The sequence below is a fragment of the Tenrec ecaudatus genome, chromosome 8, assembly GCF_050624435.1.
Source record: "Tenrec ecaudatus isolate mTenEca1 chromosome 8, mTenEca1.hap1, whole genome shotgun sequence".
In the NCBI taxonomy this organism is placed as follows: domain Eukaryota; kingdom Metazoa; phylum Chordata; class Mammalia; order Afrosoricida; family Tenrecidae; genus Tenrec; species Tenrec ecaudatus.
Window position 1 is genome coordinate 9676467 of NC_134537.1, and position 20700 is coordinate 9697166.

At 45.4% G+C, this 20700-nt stretch overlaps 1 protein-coding gene across 5 annotated transcripts in view; it reads left to right on the forward strand.

Moving 5' to 3' along the window:
• Window positions 1-20700, forward strand: part of ULK4 (unc-51 like kinase 4) — a 600065-nt gene that overhangs the window by 575155 nt on the left and 4210 nt on the right. For all 5 annotated transcript variants that reach the window (XM_075556008.1, XM_075556007.1, XM_075556009.1 and 2 more), the window contains one exon: window positions 20155-20240. In XM_075556008.1, the coding sequence (XP_075412123.1) occupies window positions 20155-20240 (86 nt within the window). The remainder of the gene's footprint in view (window positions 1-20154; window positions 20241-20700) is intronic.

The following is a 20700-nucleotide window of genomic DNA, read 5'->3' on the forward strand; positions in this document are numbered from 1 at the left end:
ATTGTTCAATTTTTGTCACTTAGGACAGATTTGTTAATCCTGTTGCATAAAAGTTTGATGTCCCTCTGTTTTTGTGTTTATGTTACCGGGCGAGATTGGAAAATAGAACATCACAGTTGTAGATTTGCCTAATTTCACTTTGATCCTGTCATTTTTCGACTTGTATGTTCTGAGACTATTAGATACATACGGTAATGTATGTATGGTATGCCTTCCTGGTGGATTGATTTTTTTTTAAATATATGAAATGTTCCTCTTTATCTCTAGAGGTGATCATTGCCTTAAAGCCTACCTTATCTGACATTTATAGAGGCACGCCAACCTTCTTTGCTTACCTTTTGTGTTGTATATTGTGTTCCATTCTTGTCACCTTCACCTGTCCTGTGAGCCTAAGGTATGTTTCTTGTAAGCACCATGTAGTTGTATTGTGTTTGTTTTATTTTGTTTATATCCCGTTTGAAAATCTTAATCTTTTACTTGGAGCATTTGGCAAACTTACATCGAAGATAGTTTTTATGTGTTTGAGTTTAAATTTACCCCGTGACTTTTTGCTTTCTATTTATCTTGCCTCGTCTGCATTCCTATTTCTTTCTTCATTAATTTTCATTTTATTGGGAGCTCTTACAGATATTGTAACAATCCATACTTCAATTAGATCAAACGATTGCACCATTGCTGCCGCCCTCAGTTTCAGAACATTTTCCTTCTAGCACTCTTTGATATCAGCTCCTCTTTATCCCTGCCCTGCCCCTCCCTACCCCCCAGGAAACCTTATTATATTAAATATTATTATTGTCATTTCTTTTTGCCCTATCTTCCACCATCCCGTGTATCCATTCTGTTATTCGTTCCCCTCCAGTGGGGTCATATAGTCATCATTGCTATCAGTTTCCCTTCCCCCACTCTCTTCCTGCACCCTCAGGGAATCGTTACCCCCATTACTGTTTCTGAAGAGTTTGTCTCCATTAGATTTCATGCATCAAACAATCTTTATTATACAGATGAACATACACAAGTCTAATGGAATTAATGAATTATTCTAAGACCATAATTATCCTGTTTCTTTCTTCCTGCCTTTATTTTTTAAATCATTGTATTATGGGCTCATACAACTCTTAGCACAATCCATACATACATTGTGTCAAGCACATTTGTACATTTGTTGCCATCATCATTTTCATCTTCCTGCCTTCTCTTGGATGACTAAGTATTTCTAAGTAGTACACTGTATATTTCCCTTTCAATTAGCATGCTAGCTACACATTCTTCTGTTGTAAGAAGTACTTATCTAGACCCAAAGCCCATTTCTTGGCCACTGGAGATCCCCTCACAGAGGGGTCTAGGGGAGGAGATGAGTCATTCAGGGTGCGATGTAGCACCGATGAAGAATACAGCTTTCCTCTAGTTCCTAAATGCTTCCTCCCCCCAAGTACCATGGATCCTAATTCTACCTTGCAAGCCTAGATAGAGCTGAGGATGTACACTGGTGAAGATAGGAGCTGGAGGCACAGGGAATCCAGGGCGGATGATACCTTCGGGACTAGGGCTGTGAGTGGCGATACTGGGAGGGTAGAGAGAGAGTGGGTTGGAAAGAGGGAACCGATTACAAGGATCTACATGAGACCTCCTCCCTGGGGGACAGACAACAGAAAAGGGGATGAAGGGAGACATCAGACAGGGTAATATATGACAAAATGACAATTTATAAATTATCGAGGGTGCATGAGTAAGGGGGGAGCGGGGAAGGAGGGATGAAAAAAAAGAGGACCTGATGCAAAGGGCTTACATGGAGAGCAAATGCTTTGAAAATGATGAGGGTAATGAATGTACAGATGTGCTTTACACAATTGATGTATGTATGGATTGGGATAAGAGTTGTATGAGCCCCTAATAAAATGTTTAAAAAAAAAAAGAGAAGTACTTATCTGTCCCATCCAGTGTGTGGTCGTCACTACCCACAATGCATGTTTAATAGATACCAGTGGCTACCATTTGGGATAGCAGAAATATAAATGTTTTGATCTTTGAAAAGTGTTATTTTGTACAGTACTGGTCCTAGATATCACAATTTCAGCTAATCATAATCTAACAAAATTAGTACGATGAGCATGTTCCATAAAATGCAACTTCCTTTGAACACTTTCTGTGCTGTTGGTGCCGTGAATTTTAATTGTGTATTATACATATGCAGCCTTGTGGCTAGTTGCCGTTGAGTTCACTCTAACTCAGCAACACTAAGTACTCGTACACCAGAACATAACTTTGCTCAGCCCTGCATCGTATTCATGCCGATTTATGTGTTTGAGTCTATTACATCTATGCTGTAGGTGTAATTGTTATAATAATTATAATTATTATAATATAGCCATCTTTATTTTTATACGCTGAATATTTATTTAAATGTATTCACTTATTACTCTCCCAGTTGCTCATTATTCATTACTTAGTCTCTGGATTTCTCCCGGTTTAATTTTGCTTCTCGCCAGAGAATTCCTTTTTTATTTTGTTTAGTGTGAGTTTGCTGGGGGTAAAAACTAGAATTATTTATCTTAAATGTGCCCTAAAATATATTTGTTTAACTATATGTTTTGAAATATATTTTCACTGAGTTTAACATTCTGAACTAGGTAATCTAAAGGTATTCAGTTGCCTTATGACTCACTTTGCTTCTGCTGAAAATAGAACTGAAAATCGTCATTGTTGCTCTGTTGAGCGTAATAAATATTTTCCCTTCCTCTGGTTCTGTTGAAAATATTATTTATTTCTTTTGTTCTCAGCAATTTTATCATCAGACATCTTTAAATTCATTGTACTTAAATCCATTCCAGTGCTTACTGATTCTTAGACTGTCTTTCGTTAATTTTGGAAAATTCTCAGCCTTTGTCTATTAAAATACTGCTAATGCCTCAGATTTTCTCTCCTGCCGAACGCCAAGTGCACGTGTAGTCCAGCATGCCACGATGTCCCACACGTCTCTCGTTTCTTTCTGTGGAGATCAGTTTTTGTCTGTGCCTCACACTGGCTGTTTTCTTATATCTTCAAGTTTACGAATTCTCTCTTCAACTGTGTCTAACATGCTGATACACCTACTGTTCTGGTTGATTGCTGTTTCTCCGTTTTGCAGTCCTAAAATCCTCAGTTTTAAAATAAGTTCTGGTTATTGTCCAACATTTTTACTTGTTCTCAGTAAGACAGTCGCTTTGAAACATCATAGTTTGTCCTTAGTTTCTTAGCTGAGCCTCATGATGCACGATCATTTTATAATGGACATAGAACTGAACAAATTCCCATGATGCAGTTTTATTCGACTATGCACCTTTCTTAGGCTTAGTGTTCCTGGTTAGTAGTAGCTGTCAGACTAGCAGGAAGCAATATTTCTACTTAGGTACAAACTTAAAAAAAAAGAAACCAAAATGGCATGTGGTTGATAGTCACTGCCTATTTTTCCAGAAATCAAATAATTTATCATTCATACGACCTTCACTGGGTGGGTGGTGATATCCTAGTTATGTGTGCAGTATCGCTCTGCACTATGGCTTTGCTTCTATCTTTTTATTACTATGTGGGAGATTGTTTTTCAAGGACCCTTCTAGTAACGAATGTTGCAAAGTCTCTTCTGCATATGAAGTCTGACTATTAAGTTGTCGTCATCTGTATCTTAGTGTCTTCAGGCTCCCTGTTTAGCAGCTGAGAATTTTTCACTCTGAACAGAACATTCCTGCCAAGGCTCTTGATGGGTGAGTTGACTCTAAATATGAGAAGGACTCTCCATTATTTATTTGATTTTTTTTTTTTTACTCCTCATTCCTCTCCTTGTGGGGACTGTCCCCTTGCACAGTAAAAAAATCCCTGTTCCTATAAGCAGGGAGAAATGAAATTATCTGCCAAGACCCTAAGTCCTCTAGGAGAGGCGTCTCTGAAGTCAACCAAGAACTGGGAGAACCCAGACAGCTTAGAAGACCACTCTCCTGGCCCCGTCCACCCCGCAGGCTTTCCTTCCCAGAGAGGGGCTCCATTGCAGTGAGTCTGGAGTGGGCCACACCTGTTAATTTTGTACTACTGCCACCTGAGGCTGCTTTCTACTCCCATAAGGAGTTACAGATTCCGAAACCCACAGGGGCGGTTCTACCCTGTTCTGTTGGGTCCCTAAGACTCAGCAGCCGTTCTATGGCAGTAAGTTTGGGTTTGGGTTCATATTGCCTAGACCTACAGCAGTCAAGAGACACAGCACCCATTTGGGGGGAACTCAGGCTGGTGGTGTGTGGATGAACGTCACCAACACTGATAGCTAAGTGTGGTGAATGCTGAGCTAGAGGGAGACAGGCTGCATCAGAAAGAAAGGGACATGCCTGAGGGCCTTCGAGAAGGCTCCTCCCAGAAACTGCTTTTTGCGTGATCTAGCTGAAGTTGGTCAGGCAGGCACGATGGAGGAGATGTTGGAGACAGAACAGCATGTGCAGATCTGTGGAACCAGGAGAAGTCTGTGTCCTATGTACCATGCTCACATGAGCATAAAGATGGCGCACGGATCCGCTCTTTGCTCTATCCATGTTATTCATTGTGCATTTGCCAAGGGCTGTATGTCCGTCACCAGTTGTTTGTGCTTCCCGTTCCAGGAGTCCACCGTAGGAAGCAGCACTGTACTGCACAGCGCGTCCGCATTAGCCTTTCCTGTCTCCAGCACATCCTTAAAGGAAATCAGACCGCTGAACTGAGTGAGTCTGAGTGTCTGGCGTGACTCTTACATTGCAGGAAGATTGTGCCCGCTGACACTGTTGCCATGTTTACCACGGTGCTAGCACTGGGCCTCATCATCCTTTCACTTGTTGAAATCTAGGTGCTGCTTCTTGCGCTCACTGCTCTTCTGGCCTCTGACTTTGAAAGCTAAAGCTGGGCCAAATCGATCCAGGCACCCATGCCTGTCGCCCCGGTGCCTGTCCCGCGGCTTGTCGTGCAACGCCTGCTCAGTGGAGGTTTGCATGACTGGATACAGATTATATTTCCATGTTGTACTTGAGAGGCTGTTTTATCATCGGGAAGGCTCTTACAGCTAAGCCTTGTATTCTTTTCCACCGCTCAGTATTTCTATTTTTGCACCTTTTATGCTGTAAACCCATGTTATTTTATTGTGTGCTCTATTTTCCAGTAAAACATTTTAACTGCTCATTGCACCTTTAAAAAAAGACATTCTTGTTTATTTTTTAACAAGTCTTACAGTTTTTCATAGCATAATATCAATTTATTATTTTGTAATGTTTTGAACTAATCGCATTTGTGGTTTAGTTAGGAAGGGGGGGTTATTTTTATGTTATTTGGTTTCCCAATTCAGGGCCAGGGTATTTCATTGAATTAAATGTCTTACTTGATTTTATTTGTGAATAGTTTTATTGACATATAATTCACATATCATACACTTCCATAGTTTGGTCATATTAAGAAGCGTTCTATAATCATCACTACAATCAACTCTAGATTCTTTCTTGCTTTTTGTACTCGTTACTAGATTTCCATTTCCGTCCACTTCCTCTCTCAAATCCTCAATTAGCCATTTATCCAGTCACTCCCTCAATAGACTTACCTAGCCTGGATTTCATATGCTGGTAAATATACCAAAAAATGTTTTAAAAATCAAAAGACCAAGAACAGTGACAAAAAAAATCAGAGAAAAAGCTCAATTGAGGAATGTATATATGGATTGTGGTACGAATTGTACAAGCCCCCAATAGAATTACATATACATAAACTCAATTGAGAAAAAAGCAGGAAATATTAAGAATTAGAACAAATGTAAAATGGGTCAAAAAAGGGAAGAGAAAGCAAATGATCAGATATTACGTTTTCACCTAATTACATCTGCCATGATCGAATTTATACTCCGTGTATGATATCAAGGCAATTCATATTTCTCAGCTGTGGTCAGAGGAGACTCACCAGAGGCTTAATATCCATGTAAAACCGTAAAACCAAACTAGTTGCCAATGAGTCGGTGGCAACTCATCGTGACCCTGCTGGACATAGAAAACTAACTGCCTCTGTGAGTTGCTAAGACTGGAACTCTTTACAGGGCTAGGAAGCCCCATCTTTCTCCCTCGGAGAGACTCATGGTTTTGAATTGCTGACCGTGAGCTGTTAGCAGCTCAGCGTGTAACCACTATGCCACCAGGGTGCCATGTAGGGACCCTGCAAATGGCTTTTGGGCTCCCACTGTCATCCCCAGCCTTCTGCAAACCAGGTGATCCTAATTTAAACCCTGATGCCTTTCCCTTCAGATTTGGATTTAATTATCATCGCACACACTGGTATGCTTCTTCCATGAGGACGTAGTTGACACCTCAGTTAGATTGGTGCTTGTTAACAAGCCTTTGAGACCCCAGGTGCTATTCTTCTTGATAGCCCGGCACCATCTGCTATTTTCACCACACTTTGCTCTCATATATTTAGTGATCTCTTCATAAGGGCAAGCAAAGAGCAGCACTATGTCATAAGAACTATTTTTTCCTAGATTGGAGTTAGAATTGAGTGCAAGTTCAAAATCAGTTCACTTATCTATGGTTTATATGTGTCTCTGGTTCACTTTAGAGCCCTCACGATCATTTTATGACAGAACATTATCAACCCCCTCCCCAACCCCGGGCATTAGGCAGTTCTACTGATAGTGACATTAACTTATCCAGTGGTATAGAATTTAACATACTGTTGAGCAAATGAAGTTATGCAAGTATAAACTGGATCCAAACTACAACCCATACGTTGTTAATTTGTACAGATTAAACTTAAATGTTTGAGCACTGTTTACATTGACATTGGGGGTTGGCAGTAGGGCAGAATTTCTAATAACGTTCCTTCACAATGGTAGAACCATGCCTATCAGATTAATGTCATAGTAAAGCAAGGGGGATATTACAATAGTAAATATATGGTGGTCCTGGGACACCTTTCATCGTGTCTTTATTTCAGCGAACTTTGAGGTTTTCATTAAACAAATCATGCATCGCTCTTGACTCCTATGTCATTTATATTTTCACTGGTTGGGTGAATGCAAATATTTTGTATTTCAATTTTCAAATTATCATTAAGAAAATCAACTTGCTTGTCTTTTGGTGGAGGAGCTCTGGTGGCCCTGTCAGGTAAGTGTTGGACTAACTGAAAGGTCCAAGGTTCAAACTCACCAGCTGCTCTTCAGGAGAAAGATGAGGCTGTCTGCACCTGTAAAGATTTACCGCCTCAGAGACTCTATATAGGGTCACTAATAATCAGAACTGACTCAATGGCAAACTGAATTTTCACTTTGGTCTTTGTTGAATGTTGATACAGACATATGTTATGTAGCCACATTAGGATGAGGATTTTTTTTTTCAGGATGAGGATTAAAAACCAAAACATTTCTTCAAAACCCCCATGCTATCTCTATTTGGTCACCCCCTCTCCTTTCTTCAACCCTAGGCAATCACTAATCTTAATCATTAATCTCTTTATAAAAGGAATCAAGCAGTGCAAACTTTGAGACAGTCTCGTTCATCAAGCTTAATACTATTGAGATAGTCTATATTGTGTGCATCACTAGTTCCATTTTATGCTGAGTACCATTCTCGTGTGGATGTATCACAATATGATTATATACTTCACCCATGGAGGGACATTTCTGTTGTTTCCAGTTGTTTGGCAATTATAAACAGAATACCATCAATATTTGTGGATTGGTTTTGCGTGAACTGTAATTTTGTTTTCTCTGTGGTTAGTTTCCCATGAGTGGAATTGCTAGGTTAGCAGGTAAGTGGATGTTTATAAGTATGAATAACTGTCCGATGATTTTTTAGAAGGCTTGTGCCCTGTTGATCTTCCAGCAGCAAGATATGAGAATTTGAGCTCTCCTGTACCTTTTGGTATTGTCAACATTGCCAGTGATTCTTATTGTGGCCATTTTAATAGGTGCATGAGATCCAGCTGCAAACCAACCGTTTCAAGGTTGAGTCCACCCAGAAGCCCCTCAGAAGAAAGATGGGTGACCCACACACCCCAAATCGGCCACTGCAAACCTTACCAAGTACCATGCTACTCTAACTCACGTGGGTGGGGTTGCCATGAGCCGGAATTCACTTAGCGGCATCTGGTGGGAATGGCTCTGACGCTGAGTGCTCTTTTCCCACCTCACATCCTTCTTCAGGATAGTGTTCAGATCTTTTGGAATGGAGAAATTTGGTTGGTTGTGTCCTCGCTGTTACATTCAGAGAGTTTTTTTATATAAGTATCGGTCTGATATGCAAGTGTTTCCTCTCAGTCTGTGTCTTTCCCAGAGCCAATGTTTTGATGAAGTCTAGTTTGTCAGCAGGTTTCCTCTTTTCTAGGTCAGATGGTTACCGTGTCTTAGACCTCATTTACTACCTTGCCCTCGGCCATGGAGGTTGTCTTTGAGAATTTGTAGGTTGTATGTTTATATCAAAAATCAATTTTGAGTTCATTTTTATAAAGCATGAGGTTTAGGTAAAGTTTTTTTTGGCTTTGTTTAGCCTATGGATGACAATCACTTCAATACCATTTATTGAAAAGACTGCCAATTCTTCATTGATTACTGTTGTACCATTTTCAAAAACCAGTTGACTGCCCTTCTATAGATCTGCTTTCAGAATTTTCTGTTCCACTTTCCTATATGTCAGCTCCTAATTTTCATCCTATCTTTTTAGGAGCATTCTGTTGTACTTCTAATGCAGATTAATCCACTCTTCTGGCCATTCATAATATGTCTGATATCCTTTTCCAACACCATGGTTCAGAGGCATCAGTTCTTCCGTCTCCCTGATTCAGTGAAACTAGCATGGTGTGGGTGAGATGTACCCTAGTCTTCAGAACACATCTTTATTTTTTAATGCTTTAACGAGGTCTTTTTCTGCAGATTTTCCCAATGCAATAAATTGATTTCCTGGCTGTTGCTTCCATGGTCACTGAGTGTGTGCTTCGGTTGTGATTGCTCACAGGATTAACTGTGATTGTTAAAATCTTGGAATGCTATTGTAGGGGTTGGTCAGTTTTGTCAGCCTCCTGGGTATTAAACAAGCTGGCCCAGAAACAGGAAGTGAGGAATCTCCCCACCATGAAGAAATAGAGTCCGGAGCAGATACATCCTTTGAACCTCAACATCCCTGCATGCTGAACCTCCTCAATGCAGCCCAACAAGAGCTGTGACATCAGAGGAGCGGCAGCTGCAGAGTGCTCAGGCAGAGTGGTGGGCTTACCAGCTCAGGGAGCGAGGAAAAGCCAAGTGCCTTCAGAGAAAAGGCTCACTTGTGAAGTGGAATGCTTCCAGGCACTCAGTTGGGGGAGCTGGGTTTTCTAACTCATGGAGCTAAAGCTGCGTGCCTTTGGGTTGAGGCTGATGGTGGGGTGGGGTGCCCTTTGTCCCTGTGTTACCTACACGGAAAGGGCAGAGGCCAAGGGGTCACATTGCTAAGAGTCCAAAGATCAGCGAGAGGCATGCCTGCAGGCATGACTGGGAAAGAGGCATACCTAAGGACAGAACTGTGCCCTGAGAATTTCTGATCTTAAATTGTCACATGTTGACTTCCATAATAAACCCCATAATCCCGAGTCCACTCTGTGCATTCTGTGCGGCCTTTGCCATGAATCACTAAGCCCAGCAGAGAAGTATAGCGCGCCGTGGGAGGGACAGTTGGCGTCAAATTAGTAAATAAAGTTGGGCTTCTGCAAGTTCCACTGAGCTCTGCTTCATAGGAATGGAATGCATCTTAGGCTGATATGGAGACTGATTCTACTCCCCCCTTGGTCATTCCCTCGGCATAAAGCATTGGCCACCTCATTCTGAAAGGTCTGCTGAAACCCCGGGAGCACAGTTCTGCTGGATACACCTGGGGATGCCAGGACTAGAAGCATCCCAATGGCAGTGGGCGTGGGTATTGTCTTGAAAGGCAATCACATTATCTGTGAACTGAGACATTTCTCTTTCTTCCCTCCCCAAGCTGCCTCCATCTGTGACTTGGGAGGAAAGCCTGCAGGTTTTCACCAGTAATTGTAACAGCAGTAGACATACTGTGGATGCTTTTCATCAGGTTGAGAGAGGTTGTTTATATTCTGAATGTGCATGTTTCGTCTTTAGAAATATATATATATATAAAATGAAAGGATATTAGACTGTGTTAACTATGTTCCTGAAATAACACTGCTAATATAGTAAACTACAAAAACGACTTTTTTGAATATTGAATCCACTTTGTAATTCTAAAATAAAGCCAAATTGGTCTTGGTATTTTTCTGTTTTTACATATTGCTGGATTTGATTTGGCTGATACTTTGTATCTGTATTTGTAAGGCATATTAGCCTATAGTTTGTCATTGTCTTTGTCAGGTTTTAGAATCCTCATAAAATATGTTGGAGTCATCGTTTGCTGTCTGCATATAGTTTGTGTTATTTTTACTGTAAATGGAAATTTACCAATGAAACCAGATGAGCCAGGGAATTTCTTTTTGTGATTGTTTTCAACTTCAAGCTCAATTTCTTACACACACATATATAGAACTATTGAGTTAATCTCTTTGATCTTGGATGAGGTCTGGTAGTTTGTAGTTTTAGAGGAATTTATTTAATTTAAATGATATTTTGCGCATAGTTGTTCATAGCAATCCTTTATCCTTTCACTGTCTCTAAGATCTATAGTGATATCCTCTTTTCATAGCTGGTATTGATGATTTCTGTTTATTTTAGCTCTTGCTCTGCCCTGGTCAGCTTGGTAATAGTTTATTGATTTGATCAAATCAAGCATTGAGTTTGATTTTTTAAGATTGTTATCTTGGGTTTCTCGCTTTGTTTTCAATCCCTCCCTTCTGTGGCTTTGGTTTATTTCGCTCTTCTTCTTCCAGTTTCTTGAGGTGGAACTTAGATCATTGATTTGAGAGCTTTCCTCTGTCCAGTTATAAGTACAAGTATCTTAATACATGTGTCCTCCTTGACCCTTAGGTCAGTTAGGAATATCTTCACGTATTTCCAAGTGACTGGAAATATTCCTGGCATCTTTCTGTTACTGCTTCCTAATTTAATTCTAGTATGGTCAGAAAATACAGTGTATGCTCTTTTGATGGCCCTGCGTTTAGGATTTGTTTAATATATCAATGTGAATGAGGGGGGCTGGAGTGGAGACTGAAAACCCATCTCTAGACAATTGGACATCCCCTCAGAGAAGGGTCACAAGGAAAGGACAAGCCAGACAGGGTGCAGTATAGCACCAATGAAATACACAACATTCCTCTAGTTCTTTAATGCTTCCTGTCCTCCACTATCATGACCCCAGTTCTACCTTACAAATCCAGCTAGACCAGAGCATATACACTGGTACAGATGAGAGTTCTTGAGAATTGCTCACAATGATTGGTATGCAATCCCTGCACCCCCTCCCCACCTAGGGGGACAAACAACAGAAATGGGGTGAAGGCACACAGTGGACAGTGTAAAATATGAAAATAAAAATAATTTATAAATTATCAAGAGCTCGTGAGGGTGGGAGGGGCTAAAAGAGGAGCTGATACCAAGGACTAAAGTAGAAAGAAAATGTTTTGGAAATGATGTGCTTGATATGGTTGATATTATGGATTGTTATAAGAGCTGTCAGAGGTCCCAATAAAATGATTTATTTAAAATTTTTTAAAAGAGCTCTTGGCACACAGAATTCCTGACAGACAATGCATGGGAGTAGTGAGACCATGAGCGTAGGGGAAGACGAGGGGAGAGAGGGAGAGCAAATCGCAATGATTGACATATAACATCCCCACCCTAAGGTGACAGACAACAGAAACATGGGTGAAAGAGACAGCAGACGTGTCAGATATGAAAATAATAATTTATAATTTATAAGAGTTCGTGAGAGTGGGAGGGTGGGAACAAAGGAAGAGCCAATGCCAAGGGCCCAAGTAGAAAGAAAATGTCTTGAAAATAATCATGGCAACCTATGTACAAATGTGCTTGATACAACTGATGCATGGACTGTTAAAAGAACTGTATTATAGCCCCAATAAAATGATTTATATATTTTAAAGATTTGTTTAGTACTTCTGCATACCGTCTATGTTGATGACTGGCCCATGCACATTATGGGGACGTGTGTGTGTGTGTGTTCTGCTGTTGATGAGGTCTGTCTGACTAAGGTCAGTGAGACCATGTGGCTCATGGTGGCGCTCAGTTCTTACGTCCTTGCTGATGTTCTATTCTCTCTAATATGGAGATGGGTCTGGAAGTCTCCAACTACAGTTGCACTTTTTTTCATTTTTTCCTTCCACTTGTATCAGTGTCTGCTCTGTGTCTTTGAACCTCTGGCGTTGTGTGTCCACATTCAGTGTTGTACTCCTTGGTGGCATAACCCTTGTATTAACATGCTTTCTTCCTCTCTATTCCTGGGAGTCTTTGCTTTAAAGTCTGTTCTGCCTGGTAGGGTGATAGCCACTCTGGCTTCCTTTTGACTCATGTTTGCGTACTCATTTTCATTCTTTCACGTTCAGTCGCTCCCCCGAAATTGGGAAATCTATGGACAGGACAGTGTTAGTTTGTGTCTTTGAGCATCGTTTTTTAAATCATGCAAACAAACTGTCTTTTTCTTATTTAAATCACTTACATGAACAGATGCTGTTAGGATTCGGTCTCCTTTTGAAATTGTTTCTTTTTTCGTTCTGTTTTTATTTGCTCTTTCCCCTTTTCTGTCCCCTTGTTTGAAGTCATCTGAACAAGTTTTAGTACTACATTTACTCCATCGGTTTCCAATAATCTCTTTTGTCCAGATGGTTTCGGTGATTTCTAGGATCAATCATTTGCACTTCGATTAGAATGGAGACACTGTGCCACCTCCCAGAATCCACATGCTCTAACTCCTTCTCTTACATGTTACATCTCAGTCAGTGGAAGAATCGTTCAGACAAAACGATATGTTTTTATTTTCTGTTGTCAAACAGGGAGCCGCTAGCAGCTCCCCAGGGAGAAAGACCGCTTTCGACGCCCAGAGCAGTCCCAGTCTTGGAAAGACCCAGGGCGTTGCTGTGAGTCGGCATGGCTCTATGGCTGTCCAGTCGCTTTTGAAGAACTCAAAGGCACGGCGGCACGTTCCTCTAGGCAGCGTTGTGCCGCTCTCCTTTCATGCTCAGTGCCCCGAGTTTCCTTCTGGAAGCATTCGAGTTTCCTCTGAAAAAGTAACCGTAGCAATTATTTTAAAGCGGGTTGTCTTCTCGTACTTTCCTTCATTTAGAAGCCTCTCTATTTCATCCTCACTCTCGACTGATGTCTGTGTTGGCTATGTAATTCTGGTACAATTGCTTCTTTTAGGGTGAATCGTTTTCTTTCAGACGTGTTGTCTTACTCTCCTCTGGCCTGGGTGGTTTCTGAGGAAAACTCCAAGCTCGCTCAGATGGGTATCCCTTCTAAGTAAGGTACCATTTTGCCTTTGTCTTCAGCGAGTGTGACTGTGACGTGCTGGGATGCGAACACGGGGTATTTGTATCTTGCTTGCGACGTGGTCAGCTTTTGAGTCTCCAGGTGTATGTCTCCCGTCACACTGGAGATAGTTTCAGCCACAATGTCATCAAAATACTTTTTCATCCATTTGCTCAGTTTGGGCTTTCTGAAGGCCCATCCCGCTGCTACACACCTGTGGGTCTCGTGCCGCAGGCCCCTGTGGCTCTAGTCATTTCCTTTCCATGTAGCTTGGGCTCTTGTTCAGAGAATAATCTCGATCGCCCTGTCTTCAACTCCACCGACTGTCTTCTATCACCTCTGCTCAACTGTTGAGTCCCATCGATTGAGGGTTTTAAGCATTTGTTATTATACGTTTAATTCCAAATTTTCCATCACGTCTTGAATTATCGCTTGTATTTTATGACTGACACATGTTGTTTAATTCCTGTCTTGATCGTATTGGTGAGGCGTGTTGTGAGGTGCCGTCGAGTCAGCTCTGACTCGCAGAAGCCCTGTGGACAGCAGCAGGGCGCACTGGCCTGGCCTTCCTCGGGAGTGAGCCCGTTGTTGCAGCCACTGTGTGATCTGCTGCATGCAGGGTCTTCCTCTCTTTCTGTGCCCTTCTGCTTCCCCAGCTTGACCGGGTTCACTAGGGTACCTTAAAGCCTGTGTCATAAAGCTTTAATGACTATGGATATGTCATCTTATTTGTCTTTGGTCCAATTTTCTTTTTCTGAAGTGAGTTGAAATGTTGGCGGTTCTTTGAATATCAAGCCATTCTGAGTTTTAACCTCAACGTGCTTAGCGTCATTGTTGCAGGAAGGGCCTCCGCGTCCTGTGTATCGCCTATAGAAGAGGTTTTAGCAAGTAGTTGACCTCAATAGATGCAGACGGCAGGTTTCAGCTTCAACGGCAGGCTCGTTTCAAAGTGTTGCATGGCTGCTACCTGGATTTATGCCACGCGTGCATCCCCCAGGGGTCAGCCTGGGACCTGGAGACAGGTGCGTCTGTTAGCGCCCTTCTCCAGACGGGCGGCACGCTCTGCAGGACCAAGTCTTTGAGTGCACTGTTTGGAGTGAGACCCGGAACTCATGCACAGTCATCTCTGGTTGCTTTCCCAAGCTTTTCTCTATCTTTGTAGGGATTTTTGTTTAAGTTCCCTTGAATTAGCCCAGGGAACTTTATGAGACAGTTCTACTCGCCTGGGAGGTCACTAGGAGTCACAATCAACTCAAATATATTGCCCCTCAAAAAACTGGGGTATGATAAAGACCATGATTATATATACTCAGTAACCAATTATTTTGTATATGTGTGTGCATGTGTATATCTTCAGCTATACATACACTCCATACATGCAGTACGTCAACAAGTCTTATAGACTCAGGTTGTTGTGTTGGGGTGCTATTGAGTCAGCTGTGGCTCAGTGAGGACCCTGTGTACCATAGGACAAAACACGCTCCGGTCCTGCGCCATCCTCACAACTCTGCGTCGGCGCCCATGGTGGCAGCCACTGCGGCAGTCCCGTCGTGGTCGGTCTCCCTCTTCTTCACTGATGTTGTTCTTCAGGGAGCCACCTCCTTTTGGTGCATGAGTCCTAAGGAGCGTCCCGGCTGTACGCCTCCCGAGACAAGTTTGTTCACTCTCCGGGCAGTCCATGGACACTGGCTACTCTTCTGATGAAGACGCTGTCATTCAGAGGCCGCAGTTCTTCTCTGGTCTTCCGTACTCATTGTCCGGCCGCCGCGTGCCTGTGAGACAGCGGACACTATCCTGGCTCAGGACAGGAGAGCCCCCGTCCTAGAGTGACAGCTTTGCCCTCTAGCACTTCACAGAGGTCTGTCGCAGCACCTTCCCCCATGCGACCCTTCATTTGACTTTGTGCCTGCTGCTCCCATGAGTATCGATTGCTGGATCCAGTGCAATGCAATCCTTCACGGTTTCAATCTCCTCACATCTGTCACATGCTCCCCAGTGACCCAGTGGTGAGGATTCGGGTCCATACCGAAGGTTGTAGTCTCTCTCTCTCTCTCTCTCTCTCTCTCTCTCTCTCTCTCTCTCTCTCTCTCTCTCTCTCTCTTTCTTCTTCTTTTTCAATTTAACCATTTGATTTCTTTTTCCACCTGATCAAAACAGCCAGTGTCGCAATTCCTGGGAATAATCACAGTAAGTAAAACCCAGCCGCTATTTTATTGTCAACCTTGATGTCACGCAATGAATATGTCAGGTTGTTGCCCTGGATCTTCATCCACAAGTGCTTCTAAGTCCGCCTCACTTTGACCAAGCCGAGTAGTGTGTGCAGAGCACACGCTGGTAGTGAGAGCTCCCCCAGTCCCGGGAGCGCAGCGTCAGGGCGCACAGACTGGGGAAACACACGGCCCATGTGCTCTTCTCCCGATTTCAAACCATTCAACAACCCCGTGTTCCCTTCGAGTGCCTGCCTCTTGTTATTCAGACAGTTTTCGGAAGGGGTCTGAAGCTCCGCTGAGACCCGACCATGGGCAACTTTGACAAGGGAACTAACAGAAGCCAGTGGGAAGAAATGTGATGCAGAGAGAACTGGAGTTTGACATGACAGTGACATAGCAACCCACAAGCCACCGCAGTCCAACAAGGTGACCACGGAGTGGCGGCTGGTGGTCTGGGACTCCCCGGTGCTAGGCTGTGGCCAGGAACTGCTCGCTTCCTTGACTGTGCCATATCGGAGCCAAACGGTGGGAGAAGAGATGGGAAGAAGCGAGTTGGGACCACAGGCTCCCGTGGCTGCCGCTGCCTCCATTATCCTCACCGCCTTGCGTCTGGGGAGCCAGGAAAGAACCTGGGTATTTCTTCTGGTCCTACTGAGTTCGGGTCATTCCTCTGCCCACTCCTGGTGTCAGGCTTCCCGGAAGCGCTCGCTCTCTCTGCCCCACCGGGTTCACCTCTGGCCTGGGAGGCTTACTGAGCATGAGCTGTGGGCACCACATTGGTTCCTTGATCCTTGAACCGGGTGCCCTTCCCAGTCCACCTGCTGCTGTTGCGTTTTAGCCTCCGGCCACGTTGCATTGTTGCATCCAAAGGGTGCAGCTTCTGAAAGATAGTATTCCCTCCCCACCCCCCACCGCCTTCTTTTCTAATTGGCTCATCTTTCTGGACAGGACGGCAGTTGATGTTGCTAATCAGATTCAGTCCAGTGGCCAAATGGCAAGGTGGTGCTTTCTTTTTCTCTTTCCTCCAAGGCCTGGTCTTGGCGTTGTTTATGCCTTCACTGAGGGCGGCTGCACGTCATCCTATTTTGGTCTCCTCCTTTGACTGCACAAGTCTCCCTCCCTTTTCCCATTTGCACCTTTCAGCCAGGCTGGTAGGTGAATATAGTTTTCTCATACTGCTTTGTGAGTCATGGGGTACTTTTCTTTCTTTTTTTTAATGGGGTGATTTTCTCGAGACACGCCGCCTCGGCACAAGGCTGCACTGCCGAGCTCTTGGGCTCAGGGAGTCTGGGCGTCGCTCTGCTGAGCTGTCTGAGGACCAGCCCGGAGAACAGCTGGTGGGACCCGTAGCTGACTTTCCCTGGAGCGGTCTGGTGCACACATCCGAAGGGCTGTAACTGCAGAACCGATTTGCATGCGGCTCTAATAAGATGCAAATCTTTGCAGAGATCTTACCTGAAGCGGGGGAGCTGGCAGCTGCTCCCTGGCACACTCCCGAGCGGGACACGATCTCACTGGATGTGCGAGCTCACCTGCTGCTCGTCCGTCCAGAGTCCACGGGGACGTTTGAGTCACTTCCTGCCCTCCTCACCCCAAGTGATTGGCTAAGAAGCGTTCAGCCTCCGCCCCCGAGAACTAGCGATGGCCGCGATCTAACCTTGGCCGCAGTGCTCTAGCGGAGAGACACAGGGCACTTGAACAGTGGGGGTCAGTAGAGGCTGAGGGAATTACGGCTTGGTGGTGGGGGGTTGAGGTCAGACCCCCTCCCCTTGAACTGCTCCAGCAGCCTCTTAAAAATGTGGCAGGACGGTGCTGGTGAAAAATCTGGATGAGGCCCCGGGCTGCCAGAGCAAATGCATCTGTCCTGAAGGAAGACCAGCCAGAATGCTCCTTAGATGTGGGGTTGGGGGGCCTCGGCCCTGGCTGCAGTGGGGGTCTTACCTGGAGGCACCAGTCGGGGTGGGGGGAAGCAGCCCCTCCCCACAGTATCACGGGTCCGGTAGGCACGATCTTAGGGTTATGCTATATAAAGATGATGGTACAGTCATAGAGAATAAGAGAGATAGGAGAGAAGGTAACATAAAGGAGTCAGACACATTTCACGGTAGCATGCTCACCTCATCCCTTCTGGGTGGTGTACGTGGGAGGAGAGGAGGGCAGGAGAGAGAGCTTTATTTCTAACCAAGGCTTATATATCTTTGGGGGGGTGTAAGCCCCCTGATTACAGATGACCACATGTGCATAAGCATGACAGGAAGGGGATGAGCTAGGGGCGTAGATGTAATAGGAAGGGGAGGGATTAGGGGGACACATGGGACAAGATGGGTGGACCCTAGACTCAGGATGGCAACCTGACCTTGGTCATCCTTGCTTGCCCCCCCTGGGCTCTCCTTCAGGGAAACAATCTACTGGCCTTCTCAGAAGGGAGTGGCCCTGTTGAGCATGGGAGGGACTAAACAGACTGCTGTAGATGGCGGATAACCCTTACGGAGAATAACCTCTGGCCTGCTTTCCTTGACCTCCACGTGGACAGTCACTCCCCCTGTGTAGAAAGCAGCTAGGTGTGGCATATACTTGGGGGGTACAGCGTGAGAGAAGTCTTTCTGTTTCCCACACCAATCCCTGGAGGAAAGGACTTCGGGGCGCTTGGCAAAGTCAACAGCAACACCCCTCGGTGAGCTGGAGTGACAGGTTGCTTTGCTGGGCAGTGGAACTGACTGGCTCTCCCTAACCACCACAGCAGAAGCCTCGAGGACGTGACCCCCGTGTCTTGTCAGGAGAGGCTGTCAAGAAGGAAAGGGCTCCGAACAACCGTGCCTTCTGAAATGGAAAGTGTCACACCGGCACTTAGAACATGTTTGTCAACCACAAAGATGATAAACAGGAGATGCGCCCGGTGCATTCGGGGCTGGTGGCGGGTGCTGTGGGTTAGGTAAGGCTTCCTGGGGGTGCCGGGGGTGAGCGTTGGCTGCGGAGAGCCAGGTCATGGCTCAAACCCATCGTTTGCTCTGCAGGAGAAAGGGGAGGCTGTTGGCCCCCGTCAGGATGTCATCGTCAACGCGCATGAGCGTCCACCTAAGGCATCACCCTTGGCTTCTCCCTGCACACAGACAGAAAGAGTGATGGAAATTTTAAGGTCCGTGGAAACCATGTGTCCAAGCCAACCTCAGTGCGTGGAGTCGGGGCGACTCCTAGAGAGCACCTGGGACAGAGTGGCACTGCCCCCATGAGTCCCGGGACGTTGGCTGTTTGCGAGTCGAAAGCCCGGGCTTTCTCCCCGGGAGCCACGGGTGGTTTCCAACTGCTGGCCTTGCTGGTCGCAGCCCAGTATGTAGCCACCACGCCACGAGCACCCCGCATGGGCTAAAGGACCGCGAGAGATCACCCAGAGGGAGAACACACGTAGGGGAGAGCTCTCCACATGATGGGAAAGCCAGATTCCGGCCCCTCAAATTGAACTCGCCACTGGGAACCATCAGCCGGAGATCCAAAGGACAGCCTTTACCCAGAGAGGAGGTCAGGGGGTCAGGAAAAGAGGAGGAACCTGGGAAAGAAGTGGGGTGAGTGATGGCCTATTGAGGGGACTGGCACCGCATTTGTACCATCATAGAATGTGAAACGGATGGCATGGAGGCCGATGGAGTGGGAATCAACCCGGGCACCATGGGTTTGGGTCTTTGTTGTTAGGTGCCTTGAAGTTGATTTTAACACCCGAGAGAGATCTCACTGAGAAGAACTGCCCCAGAGGGTTTCCTTGGCTGTGACCTTGATGTGGGGGGGAGGGGGGCGTGTTCAAACAGCCTCTCTTTGGGCTAACAGCTGAGCATTGAACCATTTGTTCTCCACAAGGCTCAACAGGGCCACCAGAATCAAAGGTTCGTTCCTATGGCTTCTCTTCTCCACCCGCAAGCCTTGGATTTGTTTGATGGGGCCCTCCGAAAGCCTCACTCAGGCCAATACTCTGCCCCACTCCTCCCAGCCACGGGAGTCCCAGAGTCTGAAAATCAGCAACGGAGAGTCAGGATGGCCTCCCATCACCCTTGCTGCTCTCCGGACCGCAGCGATTAACTTAGGCAAGCTTCCCGGGGCCCAGTGCCCTGGTTTTGTCTCTGCACCTTCTCCAGGTTCCCCCGATCTCTTCCAGACACCCACAGCTGAGTCCTTCTGCCCACCTGAGAGGGATGGCTGAACTTGGTCACTCAGAGCCCCAGGTTTCAATGATGAGCCTGACCCACAGGGTCCTGGCACTATCAATATTGTTTTGTTTGACCTTGAAAAGTCTAGGGTTCTGGAATGGACACTCCTGAGTGACCCAGCTTCAAAGGGCTGCCTCGTGTCTCCTTCTGAGGGCCACCAGCCTCATCTTAGCCCCACAGTGTCTTGAGGGGTGGCCCTGGGGGCTGCCGTCAAAGCATCTTCTCTGTGCCTCGGGCACATGGGCCTGAGACACAGGGTGCCGGAGACACAACAGCCATGAGCAGAGCAGGCCAGCTGACCGTCCGCACTTTCCTCTCTCCCTTGCAGGTCACTTCCAACGACAAGCTCCTAGAGAACCTCAAGCATGCAAGCGGGCTCCTGCGGACCCTGGAGCAGCTGGGCACCACAGCCACGTAAGTGCAGGTCGACTAGAGAAACCGATCCAGGGAGGCTCACATGTGTACAAGGAAGAGCTTTCTATAAAGAGTAATTGTATATTAAGACAACATCCCGTCCCAGTCCAGATCCAGGCCATCAGCCCGATATTAGCCCATCTGTCCGATACCAGTCTATAAATTCCTCTTTCTACTCACGCAACACATGCAATGACACTGAGTGCAAGAAGATCACAGGCCAGTGGGTGGAAGGTCTTGTGGATCCAGTTGTTGGTGGAAGCATTAGGCTGGCATGGGTCTCCATGTGGCTCCTCCAGCTCCAGGGCTCTGGCTCCATCAGTGTAGCTCCATGTGGCTTGTCAACAGGAATGTGTAGCAGACAGAGTGCGCATCTGGCCTCCAGTGAGCTATAGATCTCCTTCATGCCTCCAAATGTGGTCATTAAACTGCGACTTGATTGACAGGCCAGACCCCACCC